General features: G+C 34.6%; 3 protein-coding genes across 3 annotated transcripts; all 3 read left to right on the top strand.

Moving 5' to 3' along the window:
• Positions 1-1076: 1076 nt before the first annotated feature.
• LOC129796651 (E3 ubiquitin-protein ligase msl-2) lies at positions 1077-6356 on the top strand. Its single transcript, XM_055838763.1, has 3 exons — positions 1077-2208; positions 2292-2700; positions 5356-6356. The coding sequence occupies exons 1-3, from the start codon at positions 1408-1410 to the stop codon at positions 5637-5639; spliced, it is 1494 nt and encodes a 497-aa protein (XP_055694738.1). The 5' UTR covers positions 1077-1407; the 3' UTR covers positions 5640-6356.
• A 253-nt stretch (positions 6357-6609) lies between these two features.
• On the top strand, positions 6610-7160 carry LOC129796650 (coiled-coil-helix-coiled-coil-helix domain-containing protein 7). Its single transcript, XM_055838760.1, has 3 exons — positions 6610-6721; positions 6789-6887; positions 6952-7160. Exons 1-3 carry the CDS (start codon positions 6677-6679, stop codon positions 7069-7071), a joined length of 264 nt encoding a protein of 87 aa, XP_055694735.1. The 5' UTR covers positions 6610-6676; the 3' UTR covers positions 7072-7160.
• A 158-nt stretch (positions 7161-7318) lies between these two features.
• Positions 7319-8624, top strand: LOC129796649 (vacuolar protein sorting-associated protein 26C). Its single transcript, XM_055838759.1, has 4 exons — positions 7319-7433; positions 7491-7634; positions 7697-8309; positions 8465-8624. Exons 1-4 carry the CDS (start codon positions 7377-7379, stop codon positions 8548-8550), a joined length of 900 nt encoding a protein of 299 aa, XP_055694734.1. The 5' UTR covers positions 7319-7376; the 3' UTR covers positions 8551-8624.
• Positions 8625-19727: the final 11103 nt, after the last annotated feature.

Genomic DNA, 19727 nt, shown 5'->3' with positions numbered 1-19727 from the left:
GTTTCTTCTACAGCTTCAACAAAGACCCAGGAGACCCAAAAAATAACAAAGTAAGAGATCACCATGAAAAAATACTTCATTTTGCAAGAAATGTAACAAAACTGCTCAAACGACTCAGAGAAAGTAAACTATGAGCATTTTTATATTGATTAATTTGCCAAAGGATTTAGAGAATTTGCAATAAAGATAAGTTATTCTACTGAAAGAAATTCTATAAATACTTTGATTGATAAGAATAAAATAATATATGATAGCGTTTTGCTTAAAGAATTTCTCTAAAAATTTAAAGAATTTGAACGAAAGGAAGGTAAAAGATTTATAAAGTGAAATTCTACACTAAAGCTTAAAATTTTGCCAAAAGGACGCCAAACATTATGCCCTCTTTGTTTATCTTTTTAACCTCTAATATTTCTGATAAACAATAAAATCTTTTCGTTTTAATCTACACCGTTTGACCGATCGCGATGAAATTTGGTACAGAGGCCCCTTATATTAGGCGGTTTCGAGTGGCCGTATTCATTTTACCCCCAGAGCCCCCCTTCAGGTAGCCCCTATATAAAATTCATGCTTTTGCGAATTTTTGAATTTGGCGCCATTTTTGCTCCTATTTGCTCAAGGGAAAAAGAGATGGCTGTATTTTACCGCTATCCGTCTCCCTCACACTTTCAGTTTTTTACAGTTTTCTCGTGTTTTCCGCCGAATTTCCCAGCGAAATTGAGTTTTCCATGACCAGGAAAACACTTTTGAATTTTTGGCATCAAAAATTCCAAAAGTCACGAAAATCCATTTCCGAGAAAAAAAGTGCGTGTAAAATCCCCAACCGTCAAAACTTTCAAATTTGTAATCCAACCGTCAAAATTTCCGCGGGCCCCAAATTCCGCACGGAGGAGCTCTCCGAGGCTTCCGGAGCACCCGTAAGTGCCCCAGGAGCTCTAAAAATGTGTTTTGTGCCCAAAAATTTAAAAAAATGCAAGGAAAATCGTTTTTCTTGGAAAAACAAAAAAAAAGTTCGTTAAGTTCAAATTTTATTATTTCCTGCCATCTCGTGTTTCATCGATGTGTTCTCAATGTTTCTCACACTCAATCACAGCATGTTTCTTCTGCATGTTTGGCGTTTGTGTCAAAACAAAAAAACTTTTTCCGCATTTTCCACGAGATTTTCTCACAATTTTCACCCCTAAAGTGCATTTTATACCCCGAAACAATGCATTCCAACGGACGACGAGATCAAATTGTGCTGAAATGTTGTGAAAATGCCAAAAAGTAGGTGTTTTTGTTTTTCCGGGACATTTGTTTGTGCTGTGGTGCTTCCGGGAGTGTGTGGAAGTGGGTGCCCCTTTTGTGAGTTCGGGGGTGGACAGAGTGTGGTTGTTTTGTTGTAATAAGTAAAAAGGAGTGATATTGAGGATGAATCCGACAAGCCTGTATGTGTCCGTGTCACGGCTTGTCTTCCAATCGGATACTTTGGAGCAAAACTGGACGGATCTCTTCCGTCTCATTCCCTACCTCAGGCAATCGCTGTCATGCTGCGTCTGTGGGAATCTCCTCATGGAACCCTATAGCCCCGATAGCCCGTGTCAGCATCACGAGTGCAAAACGTGCATCGGTGGTAGGAAGAATCTCAAGCCATCCTGCTCATGGTGCCGAGAGTACCAGAAGTACGAAGAGAACGTGCAGCTGCGTATCCTCCTGCAGTGCTACAAGAGCCTGTGTGAGCACATAAAGAGCTCAGGGATTTACCAGAATATGCAGAAGCAGGTGCAAACGGCAGCAATGGTGAATGGGAATAGTGCTGGCACGAGTTTAATTGACATCATTGAGGAGGGTGTAAGATTCCAGGATAACTTCAAGAGCACCTCGGGACTCACAAAGTCCGCCTACTCCATTCTTCCGTGTCTCTACACCTCTATCCCTGCAGCCCCATCTGTGGGTATCAGGGATGCCAATAGCATTGCTGATCGTCTCAGTGGGGGCCCATCGACGGCAACAGTGCCACGAACACAACCCCCACCGACTCCTGCACAACCTGCCATCAAGACGGTGTCCAATGGATCTGCCATGTACTCCGTGCTGTATGCTGGGAATGGCAATAAAATCACAATAAAGCGGAAGACAGCAGAACCTACCCCGGCACCACCACCACCACCTCCTGATCCCCAAATACCACCCAAAACAACCATCCTGCCCTGCTTCAAAAAACCCTTTCAGGTGAGTTTTTAACCCTCATCAATCATTTGTCGGTCTCTCAACTTATTAATAAAAAAAAAAAAACAAAACCTCCTCCCCCGCAGGCTACAACAAAAGCCGCAGCGGCAGCAGCAAAAGCAGCCGCAAAGCGAAAAGGTTGCCGATGTGGCAATGCAACAGCAACCCCCGGCAAGCTGACGTGCTGTGGCCAACGATGTCCTTGCTATGTGGAATCCAAAGCATGCTTGGATTGCAAATGCCGTGGCTGTCGCAATCCCCACCGACCGGATGGCTTCAAAGTGCGCCCACGCATTCCGGAATTGGAAAACTTGGAGTTGAGTCTCGATGTGGCTACAACAATGCCGGAAAGTTGCTTCGGCAGCCCCCAAGAGACCACCACGTACCTGGAGCAGCAGGAATGCCCAATGCCAGGTGAACAACACATCACAATTGACCACAATCCACCAAGTCCTGTTGTCTTCACAACAAGTAGCCTCCAAGGTAACATTCAAGGTGAGAAATTTATTTCTTTTTGTTTCCTTCTGTGAGGTTTTTTCTTCTCTTTATCTTCTTTGAATTTAAATTTTTTTATCTGAACGAAAATTTTGAAATTATTCGTCAAGATTCGGATTATTTTTGAAGATTCGAATTATTCGTCAAGTTTCGGATTATTTTTGTTAAGATTTGAATTGTCAAGTTTCGGATTATTTCTTAAGATGATTCGAATTCGTCAAGATTCGGATTATTTTTCAAGAAGATTCTAATTATTCGTTAAGATTCGGATTATTTTTGAAGATTCGAATTATTCGTCAAGTTTCGGATTATTTTTGTTAAGAAGATTTGAATTGTCAAGTTTCGGATTATTTCTTAAGATGATTCGTATTCGTCAAGATTCGGATTATTTTTCAAGATTCAAATTATTCGTCAAGATTCGGATTATTTTTGAAGATTCGAATTATTCGTCAAGTTTCGGATTATTTTTGTTAAGAAGATTTGAATTGTCAAGTTTCGGATTATTTCTTAAGATGATTCGTATTCGTCAAGATTCGGATTATTTTTCAAGATTCAAATTATTCGTCAAGATTCGGATTATTTTTGAAGATTCGAATTATTCGTCAAGTTTCGGATTATTTTTGTTAAGAAGATTTGAATTGTCAAGTTTCGGATTATTTCTTAAGATGATTCGTATTCGTCAAGATTCGGATTATTTTTCAAGATTCAAATTATTCGTCAAGATTCGGATTATTTTTGAAGATTCGAATTATTCGTCAAGTTTCGGATTATTTTTGTTAAGAAGATTTGAATTGTCAAGTTTCGGATTATTTCTTAAGATGATTCGTATTCGTCAAGATTCGGATTATTTTTCAAGATTCAAATTATTCGTCAAGATTCGGATTATTTTTGAAGATTCGAATTATTCGTCAAGTTTCGGATTATTTTTGTTAAGAAGATTTGAATTGTCAAGTTTCGGATTATTTCTTAAGATGATTCGAATTCGTCAAGATTCGGATTATTTTTCAAGAAGATTCTAATTATTCGTTAAGATTCGGATTATTTTTGAAGATTCGAATTATTCGTCAAGTTTCGGATTATTTTTGTTAAGAAGATTTGAATTGTCAAGTTTCGGATTATTTCTTAAGATGATTCGTATTCGTCAAGATTCGGATTATTTTTCAAGATTCAAATTATTCGTCAAGATTCGGATTATTTTTGAAGATTCGAATTATTCGTCAAGTTTCGGATTATTTTTGTTAAGAAGATTTGAATTGTCAAGTTTCGGATTATTTCTTAAGATGATTCGTATTCGTCAAGATTCGGATTATTTTTCAAGATTCAAATTATTCGTCAAGATTCGGATTATTTTTGAAGATTCGAATTATTCGTCAAGTTTCGGATTATTTTTGTTAAGAAGATTTGAATTGTCAAGTTTCGGATTATTTCTTAAGATGATTCGAATTCGTCAAGATTCGGATTATTTTTCAAGAAGATTCTAATTATTCGTTAAGATTCGGATTATTTTTGAAGATTCGAATTATTCGTCAAGTTTCGGATTATTTTTGTTAAGAAGATTTGAATTGTCAAGTTTCGGATTATTTCTTAAGATGATTCGTATTCGTCAAGATTCGGATTATTTTTCAAGATTCAAATTATTCGTCAAGATTCGGATTATTTTTGAAGATTCGAATTATTCGTCAAGTTTCGGATTATTTTTGTTAAGAAGATTTGAATTGTCAAGTTTCGGATTATTTCTTAAGATGATTCGTATTCGTCAAGATTCGGATTATTTTTCAAGATTCTAATTATTCGTTAAGATTCGGATTATTTTTGAAGATTCGAATTATTCGTCAAGTTTCGGATTATTTTTGTTAAGAAGATTTGAATTGTCAAGTTTCGGATTATTTCTTAAGATGATTCGTATTCGTCAATTTTCGGATTATTTTTCAAGAAGATTCAAATTATTCGTCAAGTTTCGGAATTTTTTTTAAGATTTGAATTATTCGTCAAGTTTCGGAATGTTTGTTAAGAAGATTTGAATTATTCGTTAAGTTTCGGAATGTTTGTTAACAAGATTCGAATTATTCGTCAAGTTTCGGAATGTTTGTTAACAAGATTCGGATTATTGTTCAAGATTCGAATTATTCGTCAAGTTTCGGAATGTTTGTTAAGAAGATTCGAATTATTCGTCAAGTTTCGGAATGTTTGTTCAGAAGATTTGAATTCGTCAAGTTTCGGATTATTTTTCAAGAATATTCGAATTATTCGTCAAGTTTCGGAATTTTTGTTGAGAAGATTCAAATTATTCGTCAAGTTTCGGATTATTTTTTTAAAGAATATTTGCATCATTCGTCAAGTTTCGGAATGTTTGTTAAGAAGATTTAAATTATTCGTCAAGTTTCGGATTATTTTTCAAGAAGATTCGAATTATTCGTCAAGTTTCGGATTATTTTTTAAGAAGATTCAAATTATTCGTCAAGTTTCGAAATGTTTGCTCCTCGAAATTAGAATTATTTATCAAGAAGTTTCAGACTAATTCGTCAAATTTCTTATTTTCCTTCAAGAACTTTCAAATTGTTCGTCAAGATTCAGATTATTTGTCAATAGTCTAATTATTCGTCAAGATTCGGACGATTCGCTAAAATATTCCAATTTTTCTTTTATCCTTTGCAGTACTAAATGTTTATTCGGGGAGCCTCTCGCCGGCATCTAGCACCGTTCCGGCGATTCTAATGAGCGAAACCCCGGCAACGTCTTCTTCCTCCATCTCTTCAATGTCCTCCTCGAGTTCCACATCATCCTCGGCATTTGCCCTGAAGGACAACTACGGCCTCCTCAATGCTGTCTTTGCCGAGGAGATTGTAGACTCACAAGATTCCCTCCTGACGGACGACGATTCCCGCGAACGCATTACGGATGAAGAATTGGAGCAGAGTGACGTTGAGATTGACGTATAGAGACACCCAAAATGAGAACCAAGAAGGAAGGAGTTTTAATGCAAAGAAAACGGGACAGGGCAGCTGGATAGAAGTGCAATCTTTTGTGTGGGAATAGCCAAAAAAAAAAAAAAAAAGAAAAAATAAAGAAGGAAAATGTTGTTGTAGGAACAAAGAAAAAGGTAAGACTCCTTTTATTAAAGAATTTTTCATTAATCTGTGAGGAAGAAACCTTTGCAAAATGTGAATGAAAGATAAGAAAAAATCTCTAAATGTGAAAGTAGAACCTCTAAATGTGGAGTTATTAATATTTTATGCAAAAGAAAGAAGATTAAAGACATTTTCCCCATAAATTGACCTTTTTTCTTCAAATTCGCTTTTATATTTAAGAAAGAAACTTTTAGGAGGATTTTCTTTTTTGTAAAATTCTCTAAGAATTTTATGCTTAAGAATTTTTAAAATGAGCAGCATCCTTGTTTTTTTGTACACAAACACAAGCCTGTCGTCGATCTTGTTGTAAAAAAAAAGAAAAACAAATAAAAATTGTATAAAAACTTAAGTATTTGGATGGATATTTAAGAAAGAAAAAAAACACCACAAAACCCAATTTTATTGTTGTTTAGATGAGAATGAGTTTAAAAACAAAAATGAAAATTAAGGATAAAACCATTTAAACAAAGAAAAAAGAAGAAATACTGTAAATTATTTTTTATAATAAAATAAGCTCTACTGGTAAAAGATTTTTAAGGACTTTCAATGGAACTTTTCTTGAATTCATCTTGCTTTTTTACAAGGTAGGTTGGGGGTGGAAGCCGTGGAAGTTTTTCTTTAAAATATTTTGAAAAATATTGCGAATAACTTTAATTTGTTTAGAGAGATGTTAAAAAAAAGCTTTTTCGTGGAAAATTCGTGCAGAAAATGAGATTTAAATTTTGGCGCCTTTTGCATCATATGATTTAGCAAGGAAAATGTTTCAGAACACAATAGATCATAACCATACTTTTCTGTTGTTATAAAACATAATTTTTAGTGTTAATTTTTTGTTAAAATTAAAAGCAATGCCTAAGAATCCTGATGCAGAAAAGAACAATCCATGTTTAAAGGTAAATTTACAGCTATTTAAAATCATTGATTAATTAATGAGTGAATGTTATTGTTTACATTTCGTAGGAACAAGAATTATCGTACAAATGTTTGGATAAAAATAATTACGACCGAGAGAAATGTGAGATTTTCTTTCAAAACTACAAAAATTGCAAGGATTTTTGGGTAAGCTTCATATCTTCTTATAATTGATCAATTTTGTAAGATAAGAATTTTCCTTTTCTATCAGAATCGTGTAAAATCTGAGAGGAAATGGAAAGGAATAAAGCCATACCTTCCGGATGTTAGTGAAAGGGAAGGAATTAAGGCTGCATACATGGCAACAAAGCCCCCCAAGGATAAATCGTGATTATTATTTTTGATTATTATGTAAAATAAAAATTAAAATTCGTTTTGTGATTTAAATTCGCCACCTGCAACAGTACTTGTCGTATTAAACATTTTTGTGTTTCAATGCAATTACAACATATGCTGGTGCAATGGACGAATTTGTGATATGAGTGGAGCATAGCGGAAAAATTTTGCAAGAAAAATCAAAACAAATATTTTTTTTAGGAAAATTTGTATAAAATATTCTTTAGACAAATTAAATCAATTTATTATTAATTCAAGTGCAATTTAATTAGTTTCTGTGTGTGAAGAAGTGGAGGAACAATGTCCGTAAATCTTGATGTTCAACTCTCAAGAACGAATAAAATATACCACGAAGAGGTAATAAATTAATTTATTTTAAATTAAATAATTAAGAAAAATCTTAATTGGGTTTAGGAAGCATTACGGGGGATTGTTACTGTGAATTGTAGCACAGAAACGAAGCATGATGGAATCTTCCTCACCATGGAGGGAGTTGTTAATCTTCAGCTCAGCAATAAGAATGTTGGCATTTTTGAGGCTTTCTACAACTCCGTGAAGGTAAAGTAAAAGAAACTAATCCCATGCGAATGGACCTCTTGAGTCTTTTATTCATTTTCCAGCCAATTCAACTTCTTAATTTGCAACTTGAACTAGCTCCGGCCGGGAAACTTCCTGCCGGAAGAACGGATTTTTCCTTTGAATTCCCCCTCGTATGCCGGAAGGAACCACGAATTCTCTATGAAACATATCACGGGGTTTTTGTCAATATAAACTACATGCTAAGGTGTGAGATAAGAAGGAGTTTCCTGGCCAAGAGTGTGCAGAAGCAACAGGAATTTATGATACAGTACAAACCAAAGGAGAAACCCCTTGGGAATGAAGTTCATTTCACCATCTCACCGGAGACACTGCAAAAGAGCGCCAAGGAACGTATATCCATTCCGAGATTCCTCATTACGGGACGCCTCGATACGACTGAGTGCTGCCTCACGAAACCCCTGATGGGGCATGTAACGCTGCAGCACACGGAAGTCCCCATCAGGAGCATTGATATTCAATTGGTGCGCGTGGAGACGTGTGGATGTGCCGAAGGGTACTCCCGTGACGCCACGGAGATTCAAAATATTCAAATAGCCGAAGGGAATGTCTGCCCAAAGCTCCAAATTCCAATTTACATGATTTTCCCAAGACTCTTCACATGCCCCACACTCCTAACGAAGAATTTCAAAGTTGGTGAGTTTTTATTAATTTTTTTTTCAATTGATTTTCAAAGGAAATTTAAAGGTTTCCCACAAAAGTCTCAAGAAGAAGAAATTGTCTTCAACAAAAGAAAATGAAAAGTAAAGGCGAAAATTCACCTAATTTTCTTTCCTCCTTTGTCATTGCAGAGTTTGAACTGAACCTTGTTATCCTGTTCCAAGATGACTATCTTGTGACGGAGAATTTTGAAATTATCCTGAATAGATGTAACTGAGTGCGAGGGTGTTGGCGCACAGGCAATATAAGATAAAAGTATCACTTGAAATAAAGTCTTCTCACAAAGTGTAATTGTTGAATTTTCTTCTATCTCTCTGTGATTTCCTACGTTTCTTCATTCACCCACCCATCCACCCCCAATTCGCATTGTTCGCCTTTTACTCTAAAATTTACCAAAATTGTTATATTTGGGGCACAAACGACGCCCCACGAAATTGTGCAGATAAGCGCGCTCTTAATGCATAAACTTTAGCCATTTTGCAATTACGATGCTTTGCGCACCCTCTTACAGCTCACCCTCTCTCTTTATACCCTTATACATATTTCTTTGTAAGGAATACTTGAAAATATGCTGCTGATTCAGACAGGGAGGGTTCACCACATCAGGGTATGAAGGAATGATATTTGAGTGCCCTATAAGGTCTAAATGTTCAAAAAGTTATAAAAAAAAGATATTTCTTTACAAATATACAAAAAAGAAAAAAAAGAATGTCTTTCAAACGTTAAGAAAATGTTAAACGTCAGAAAAGAAACGTCAAATCAGGAAGAAAAATCGTTAAATCGCAGAAATGAAAGTCAAATGTTAGAGAAAAGAACGTCAAACTTCAGAATAGTCAGAATATAAAAGGAATGTCAAATGTTAAAAATAGAAATGTCAAACATTATAGAGAAAAAAAAGTAAAGCGAGTTAAAATTCTTGAAACGTAACTTCTTGAAAAACATCTTGAATGTCAATCTGTAGAATTATTTGTTAGAAATGCCAAAACGATAGAAAAGAAACATCAAACGTTAAAAAAAGTAAAGAACGGCAAGCAGAAGAAAATAAATGTCAATCCCACGACAATGAATGTCAAATATTAGAGAAGACGCATTAGAGGATATAATAAACGTCAAACGTTAGAGAAAAATGTCTAACGTTAGAAAAGAAAAAGTCAAGCAGTAGAAAAGAAACGTCAATCATAAAGAAAATAATTTTCAGTCATGCGAAAAGTAATGTTAAGTTATTAAAATTTCGATTATTGGGCTAGATTCTGATAAAAAAAACTTTTCTTTTCTAAACGTAAAAGTTTTTGAAAATTTTGACAGTTAAATCGTGTCGGTTTTTCACATTAAAAAAATTCTGTTTTTCAAAAGCGCCATTTTTGAAAAGACTTCTAACTACGCCCCTGGCTTACATTGGCTTTCTGAGTAGCCCTAACATGATTTTGTAAAGTTTCTTTTCTCAACATAAAAAACTCTTATAAAATTGTTAATAATTATTAAATCTTTCTTTGGTAATAAATCTCAGAAAAAACTGAGCTTTGACTGAAAAATAAAAGCTCATGTGCAGATCATACATATGAGAGGCTATTATGCCACACATATAAGTCATTTGGATTAAATTATAAATGTTTCTTGTTAATTTTGAAGTAGAAGTTATTGCTTTTTCGGAAAGTTCACAGAGAAAGAGAAAAAGTACTTTCAATTATTCATGGAATTTATGAGGGGCGCAAAAGCTCAGCAACTTCTTTTCCATCTCTCTTGTAGAACAGTAAAGTAATTTCCATTTGTATTAAATAATTTCCCTTCGACGAAATGGACTCAACATGCAATTATTTGCAATTCACACGCACACAATTTATCTCTATACCTACCCCTTGGTGTGTGTGGAAGTGGGGGTGGTGCATAATTTATTCATTGCAAATTTCAAGCACGATTCACTGTGAAAGTTGTATTTGGGAGCTCCCTAAGGGGGCACAAAAAATGTCTATGTGTGGTATTTTAGATGGGAAAGAGTGTGTGGGGCGGTGGAAATAAAATTCATGTGAAAAACTTTTCCCCATGGGGGGTGATGAGGGTGAGACTGGGTGGTGGTGGAAATTTGTCTCCATGTCGACTCGAATGTGGCAAGAAATTCATATTTATTCGCTTTCGTTTGGATTTTCCCACGAAAAAAAAAGCAAAGGTTGGGGCGAGGGGGTTGGGGGTGAGTGTATGTGATGCCACCCACATTATTCCTCCCACCATTCAACCCACCCACCTTTAAGAAGTTGAGACAAACATGCGACAGCAATGTGGAGGAGGGAAACTTTTAGTTGAGTGGCTTTTTCTTCGCAATACACGCACATTTGGGGGCAAAGTTTCTCTCTCTCTCTCTCCATGCTATATATATGTAGGTAATGTTGAAAAGTTCCCATGTGGGAAGATGCATGAGGGAATGGAGATTTGGTACCACTCCCCATTCCTCCACCACCTATATTCGCATACATATAATATAAAAGTGAGCAAAAGCACAACTTTCGGTGGAAAAGAGTGGGAGGGAGTAAATATTAAAATTCTCTCTTTCTCAAATCACGTGAAAAACCACCTAAAATATTCATTTCGACCCTCATTCGTTGAGATTTACTTTCGCACACAGAAAGATCTCCTTAAATAATAAAATATTTATATATATGTACGTATATATCCATCTATATAGCGCGATTTATTTGGACTCGCATCACTCACTGACTGTTGAGGGATTGTTCCACTTGGTGGATTTTTTTGAAGGTATACATCGACAGAATGAAATTGTCACAAACAAAGCTCACGAAGAAGATGGTCTTGCAGATGGTTAGAAGATTATGCTCTGTTAAATTTCAATTCTTCGTAAAGTTTTATCCCAACATGGATTGAAATTGCATTGAATTTTTGCAATGTCTTGACCTCATTTTGCCCTCCATTTGAAGACTTCTAAATTTGGGAAGCTTTCAAATTGCCCAAACATTGATCTTACATTCTGTTTAAATTCAGTTTGTTCATAGATTTCAAACTAACTCAGAAGTTTGCAAAATTTTGAAAAGAAAATAAATTTTAATAAAGAAAAAATCTCTAATATTCCATAAAAACGATTCCTATTATTCTATAAATAAATAATAAAAAAACATTCAGTCTAAAACATTGCCCGTCCATCCGTTTGCATTGGTTAAAGCTCTTGCAAAATGCTTTTGGTAAATCCTTCCTTGCAAATCCTGTCTAAAATTTCACACTTTCCATGTGCGTCCTATCGATATAGAGGAGCTTTTGGCAAAATGTAGGTGGTTGGGGGGTATGGGCACATGAGAGAGGAGTGTCACGTTTTCGATGAAAAATGTGTTGTGGGCACAAAATAAAATATCGTGTCACGTTTGCAGATTTACGGCGATGCGGACCACCGTCCTTTTCCTCCTGATGTTATTCCTATCAGGAGCATCATGAATAAATTCTGCAGATCGTTAGAGGAAAGGATGCTCCAAAAAAAAATGAGGGATGAGGAGGAATTTTGTGCTGAGAGTTTATATTTGTATATAGCGAAAGAGACCAGAGGTTGCATCTCTCAATGGGCACTGTCCCCCACGGTTTCGACAGCAAACAAGCTTTGATTTATATTTTGTGGACTTTCCACTTTCTATTCCAACAAAATTCCACCCACGCAATATATCTCGCGCTTTTAAAGGAAATAAAAAATTCTAACCAAATCCTTCAACATTAGTTCTATATTTATAATTTCATGTTGAGTAGAAGAGATTTTACGAGAATTTTTTGTCACTTTTTGTATTTATTAAGGCCACAAGATATCAGGTTCTATTGGTATGTTTTTTTTTTTTGCTTTATTTTCACTTATTTATTATTTTTATTTAATGAGAATTTTCTTAAGGGATGTTTGAATTTCTAATTGAGTTTTCTTATTCTTTTACTTCCGTTGTTATTTAATGTTTATTTCTACAATACCTCAGTGACGTTCCATGGGAATATTTTGCTGCTCTTTCTCTAATTTGTACAAGATATTTTACAGAGTGGAAGTAAATTTTTAATAAAGAGAAAAATATCGCCAAGAAGAAGATTGAATGGGAGAAGAGAAAATTTGATTTGACAGAACATTGAGGAAATAAAGGGAGGACAAATCTTTGAGGAAAACATCTTTTAACGTTAAATTAAATTACAAAGCTTATCTCAATGGACGGACAGCTTTCTCAGAAAGTTTGTAATATTTTTTTTATTCTTATATCACAAAAGAATAAAAAAAAATTAAATTATGTTTCTTATTTTTTATCTGAGGGACTAAATTGATTAATACAATAAAATAACTCCTTACGAACTAAATGTGGGTTAGTGACAAAGTAGTAAATAATCACAAAAAATCTTCAGGATAATTAATCATCTCTCCTCAAGGTATAACCCTCCCATTTCCTTTCCAAGTTGCTGCCTTTCACTAACAAAACTCTCTCTTGTAGATGAAATTGGCACTTGCCGTGCTGATGGCATTCTTTGGCCACCCCTTTTCCCACCCTTCACCCTACTACCTCCCACCCACCCACACATCCATATAGTAGGAAGTTATTACAATGTTAATGGCATTAATATTAATGAGTATCACGTGACGGAAAGCGCGGCACGTGGAAATGTGGGATGGGGGGCGGCTTGAACCACATCAACTTTTCACACTAATCGCCCCGTAGGGATGTTATCATTTCCTGGAGACGCCACTGAATTATGTTGGCATACACATCTCAAATTATTCACCATCAAAATGGATAAAGTTACGACATCTGCGTTTCTCTAATTTGCCACCCCCGCATGTACTTACTTCGTAAAACTTCCTCATTTTCTTCCAAAACACCCACACGTCGTAAAAATAATTCATTGAGATATCCAAAGAAAATTCTCAAGTAAAAAAAAATTCCTCTAAATGTCTTTAAGATGATTTGAAATCAATGCAAAAATTATTCGAAATAATGAGAATTTTGCAACCTAGCCTAGCTAAATTGGGAAAGACTTTCGAGTTATAAAAAAAATCATACACGATGGTATGTCAAAAATGTGATATTTCTCGTGTAATTAATTAAATTGATGATGATGAAAGAACAAATATTTTCCATTCTATAAATGTAATATAAACACCAGAGGTTTCATCGGCAACTTCAATATTTGCTTCTGTGAAATATATATTTCAATGTGGTGTGTGTGTGTGTGTAGCTATGTATCGCACAATATTTTCCTCACTCAGTCAGCAAAAACATATTAAGACGAAATGGCAAAAGAGCTCATAGAGAAAAAGTCGATTGATCTCCGTATCCCCTTATTTGAGCTTTTTTCCTCACATATGTACATACCTATATAAATAGCTCTCGTCAGATGTATTTTATTATATGTTTTATTCATAAATATTACCTATATATTTTACTAATCAATTACTTATTTTATTTATCTTGAGATTTTTTGTTGTTTTTGTTACGAAAGTTCCATCCTAAGAATGTTTTGTAGGTAGTAGGTGAAATAATTAAAAGCTCATTGGAAACTTTTCAATTCTGTGATTGTTGGAGCATGGGAAATTCAGTGTAAATTCCTTACATAATAAATCTATTTGCTATAATATATTATAAATCTCAGAGAATTTCTGCACAGGAATGCTATTGCTTTTGCGGAAGAAGGAATTTATTGGTCTTGGGGGAGGGAAGTGAGGAATGTGACCGAAAAGTTTGGGGGTGTGTGTGTGTAGTACATCACCTTGGAGACTTATTCAAATAACTTTGGTCTTCCTCGTCAATAAATCTAAGCGGAAGAAGAAGTTCTTCACATGCAGAGATTTATCTATTTGCAATTGATTGAACAGAATAATTTATCTAGAAATACCATCAAGGAAACCCTTCGAAACCTCAAATGGTTTCAGACCACACATTATTTTTCTCTATATACACATTATCTATTTGTGCACTATATATTTGTTCTATCTATATATGCATTAAACGTTTATATACATAATTTTATTGAATCTGAACGAATAAATTCTGCTTAAAACCAATAGAAAAAAATCAGAATAAATTTTTTTTATCAAAATATTCCCTCAATAATAATGAATTATATCAAAAAGTAAATATTTTTAAATAAATTTTCATACATTTTTACATATTTGAATTAGGACACAACTAAATAAAAAATAAAACACAACGTATAATAGCACGAAAATGTGCTACAATATTGAATTAAATCATTATGGGTCTAAAAGCTCGCGTTCTGTCGCATTTTCAATGCGTGACTATATGTAAATATATGTATATGTAGAAAGTGCCCCTACCCCCTCTATAAAGCACACGAAATATGCTTCATTGAATTACATACATTTATGTACTGTACACGTAACATTTGCCAAGGGAGAGACGTATTATGGCTTTCTCCGAATATGGGAAAGTTTATTCGGATGCGCCGGCAAATTGAAATATGTTGACAATCAGTTCATTTTGGTGGAAATTCAAACTGAAACACCACACATATACGCACATAAATAAGGCTCGTGGGACGTGATTTATGAATTAATTTCCGCATGCACTCGGAACATATTCTCTCGCTCTCCCCCCCCCCTTTCCCCTTTTATTGCTTCCTCATATGGCAAACTTCTCGCGTGGAGAGTATACACAATTGTTTCTATATATGTATAATGTAAAATGAGGGAGATTTGATGGGAATACAGTGAGTATGGAGGATTTTGGAGGATATAAGGGGCATTGGACTGTGTGGACCTTTTCCGGGAAATATGCCATGAGCATCGTGGTTGTTAGGGGGTGGTATATGGCAGCATAGAATGACCAACAAGGTAGCAAAATCAACATAAAAAATTTCCACCCAAAAGCATAAAACATTTTGCTTCTCTTGCAACATTCCTTTTTATCACACTCTTCATCCATTCTTTCCACTCTTTGCGCCTCCCAAACATAAGGGGTGTGTCAAGTAGCAGCGAATTGGTGGACAAATTTACAAAGAAAATGAAATTTCGAAGACTTTTCTTTGGATAAAAGAAGAATTTGTGTTTAAAGAGAAAGCTGGAATTAGTTGAAAAATTCGGGTATGTAAATTATTTTAATTTTCTCCCATGGGGTGGGGCCTGGTTATAAAACTAATTTAAATAGTATTATAGACGGAATTTCATACTAAAATTGTATTAAAATTATCAATTTAAAATTAAATGAAAGTAAAAAATTTTATTTCATTTTTTTGGACGTTTTTAAAAATCGAATTACGATCTAACTAAACGATTCAGAAAATACTTTAGCTTGTTCATTTTTAAACAAATATGTATAATTAAAAGATCATTTATCTCTCTTAAATTTATAATGAAAATTTAAGCCAAATAATGTATTGTAGAAGAGAGCCAAAATAATCTTTAGAAAATCTAAAAGATTTTTTTTCAAGAAAAAAATCTATCTTGGATTTAACTTAACATTTGGACCATCCACATCTTCAACATAATCCACGCATTCGCTAGGTATGCGGGGTGTGTGCTTGAAGAGCCCCGAAAGTGTCCAGTGTTTTATTCATTGTAATCATCACCATAACTGCCTCGTGTGCTTTGTCACGGTGTCCATAAAAGCTCCATGAAGCTCCCGAAATTCACCTACTCTTGCCAAATGCAAGCTGGTGTCTCCTGCCTCTTGTATTTCACCCCCAAAAAAAGGGGGTACCACAGAAGGGTGCATAAATAACAACGAAACGGTGTCAGCTGGTCAAATATTCCTTCCAGGCATGAGTAATTGGTGTGAGGGTGAAGGTTCTTTATATATGTGGTGGTGTGGTTTCATCCACCTTTTCGAAGAAAAATCCAGTCGATCGGGGACCTCTTGAGGGATTATAAATTTTTATTGTACCCCCACACCCACATAATCTTGGCCTTCTGGATGAAAGTTTCCCTCCTGCCACGTTTTTGGCAACACTTTGCGATCACTTGTGGTTTAGTGCCATATAAAAAGCACACCAAGGAGGAGAAAGAGAGCAAAATTTCACCCTAAAAGTCACAATGAATACCCAAAAGCATTCGAAAGAAAAATCGGAAGGAAGGAAGGACTCCTTCCAAGGCTATGCTTCTACTATATATAGAAGAACCAGTATATGTATGGATTCTCAAGGAGATATTCCTTGTGAGAAATCCACACTATTATTTGAGTCTCGTTGATGCGGAAGGTCTTTTACAATTGAATGAGGTGTTTGCCCAACAAGAAATGTGCCACTGATTCTCCGTTCGATTTTCAATTCAACTTTATACCCATTCACACGTGAATTGAGGGTAGGTATCGGATTCCATGGTGGTTGGGAATACTAATGATGAATTTCTTGCAGTCTCTCTCTCTACACATTCACTTGAAAAGGATAAACATTCACCCCAAAGTGCATACTGGTATTGTCGATGAATAAGCAAGTTTGGGATGTAGAGTGGTACCTATATCCTATCTATATAGCCTATATAGCAAGTTTAAGATGATTTTAGAATGCTTACTCATGCACAATTCAATGCAAAGATTTTGCTGAATAAAATACGATAAAATTGAAGTATTATATATAATGATAAAAGAACGAGCCAAAGAGAAGTCAATGAAATAGTTAATTGTTATGGTATTTGTTTTAAATGTAAATATAATTGAAAATAATTTATTGATTTATTGATAATTTTTTTCACTGAAAATTTAACCCTTTTCAAAGCTACAATAATGGGTGAAAATATCGAATTAATAAATAAGGCCCATTAGTGCAGCTCATTAAGTTTTTATCTTTCTATCCGAATGATTCATCATCATATGAAATATTGATTTCTGTGCTTTTATAACATTGATATCGCTCAATTTCCTCCCCAAAAGGATGCGTGTTTATCCAAGAGGAGGACTTATAGATAGTTTTCAGATTATAGGGTAATTTATTGGAGGCGACAATATGTAGGGGAGAGCGGGGTTAAAAAAGTCACTTAAGGGTTTAGAAAAAGCTGAAAATATCATATTTCCCAAACAGATAAAGCGAAATGTATAGTCCAATTCTTTAGGATATTTCTTGCCCTACAACTCTTTCTAAGATCATTTTATTCTATCTAGATAGGAAATATGATATTTTAAGTCTTTTCCAAACCCTTAAGTGACTTTATTAGCCCCGCTCTCCCCTAGTGTTTCTAGCTAATTTCATGTAATATGTGTTACATTATATGAAATGTACCTTCATATACATGTATGTCTCTGTGGTAAATATAGGCTGAATCACAAAGTGAAAATTCCGAGAAAATTGTTAGAAATATGACACTTTTGGGTGAATTATGTAGTTCAGTATGGGCAAAGAGAAGTGTAGGTGTTCGACAGCATTCAACTGGTGTGCTGGTTGTTTGAGAACCTTCTTAATTGCACGAGACATTTTCAAGTACTTCATGCTACTAGCTACGAAGCTTTAATCCACGCGTTATATAGCTTTCTTGATATAAAAGCTTTTGCGAGATGGGGGTGAGGTTGGTAGTATAAAGTGTCTTTTGCACAGCTTTTCTGCAGACACTTTGTCACTGACATGCCACATTGCTTTGACACACTCACACAAGTTCGCCATATGATGATGGGATCAATTGAAAAGGAAGAGCTTTGACTGAGAGAATAAGCCTCTTCTTGTAATTTCACAAAAGAGATCAAATTTTAATATTTATAAATTTTTAAAGTAGGTACCATTCACATAACAAAATATACTTTCTTCTTAAACATGCAAATATTCTTTAAACTTTAAAAATCTGAAGAATTTCTTTATTTAATAAATTTTCTCTAAAACTTTTCAACATTTTAGCATATATTTTTTATTCTTTAATTAAATCTGCATGAATCTGCGAATGAAGGTAAATGGTAGAAGTAAATAAAAAGCTCACTTCATTATATTTTCAGAGTAAATAAAGGCAGAATAAATAAAAATGTGAAATTTCTCTTGTAAATTCTGGAGAAGTCATCACATGGTATGAGCTTTATTCGCTGATAAACTTTATACTCCCGCGCAACTCTTGAAGAAAATTCTCGTTAGAAGAGTGTCTCCATGAAAAATTTCAGAGTGTGGTAATTAAGTGTAGGTATGTATGTGTGTGTGTGTGTACTTTGGTGAAGGAAATCCACTAATCTCTGCATAAAAATTCATTGCATGAAGCATAAGGGTGCTAAAAAAATGTGATGAGGAAAATTCTTATCGCATGATGCTCATGATGACATCGTAAATGCCAAGATAAACTCCCAGATTAAGTGTCATTATTTTGCGGAAAATTGCAATGGGAAATGATGGAAGAATTAATAATCCCCCCTTTCCTCCCATATAATTAATAAAAACTACATTAATCGTACTAAGATTGCGGGAGGGAATTCCCATTAAAGATGAGCTTATTTAGCAATTTCTTCTGCCTCTATAAAATACTTATATTTCAACTTTTATATGCTTCAATTTTAAGCATGACTGAAAGCATTTAAAAAGTTCTAAGAAACTTATGCACACATGTAATATATTAGATTATCCTATACATATATAATTTTATTGTGTGAGAAAACAGTTAAACTCTCCTTTTAAGACATACATATATAAGTATGAAGTAGAAGAAAATCCTCCATATAAGAGTTTCTCCGCTCAACAATTGCCAACACGAAGGGCGCCCCCATAGGAGAGACCAAGTTAGAATTGGAAGGAAAGTGAATTTTCCTTTCTCATTTTAATTATACTGACTAATTTAATTGGTGCACGAAAGCCCTTCCGGAATACAACTTATCCTCATTATCGCCCTACTTTTGGCGCGCGCGGAGGAACTCTCTCATCCAATTTTAAGGGTATGTAATGTAGGTATATAGTGTGTACCTCGTTTAAGTGTCTCGATTGGGTTTTACAAATAAAATTTCCTCTTCACGCGCGCATTGAGGGGTGGAAGTCATAATTGACAGATTATTTTTCAATTATACTCCCTAAATTGCTAATTGTCTCGCGCCAAAATGAAAAGTTTAATTTCCTTCAAAATGGTTTGGTGGAGTCATCAAGAGGCTATGAGAGAATTGAAATGTGATGAAGTACAAATTTAAATTATTTCCATAAATTGAGATATAAAAGTTTTGTTAATTTAATTTGTAATTTTGTCAATTAAAAAAATTAAACTCTTTAAAGTATAAATTAACAGAGAGAGAAAAAAAAAGAACTCAGAGTTAGGTAGGTAATTTTATTCATTAAACATGCATTCTGCAAATGAAAACTTCTTACACATTTCATTCAGATAAACTCAAAATGACATCCCTAATTTATTCTCAATTAATGTGTGCCTGTATTATCTCCATGCTGTGTACTGTTTCTCTAAATGTCTTCTCGCTTTTATAGCTACAAATGTGTGACAGTCAAAAGTTTTGTTGATGTGAAATGCAAAATTGCGGG

Source organism: Lutzomyia longipalpis, chromosome 4, assembly GCF_024334085.1.
Source record: "Lutzomyia longipalpis isolate SR_M1_2022 chromosome 4, ASM2433408v1".
In the NCBI taxonomy this organism is placed as follows: domain Eukaryota; kingdom Metazoa; phylum Arthropoda; class Insecta; order Diptera; family Psychodidae; genus Lutzomyia; species Lutzomyia longipalpis.
This window is presented reverse-complemented; position numbering and strand designations above follow the sequence as displayed.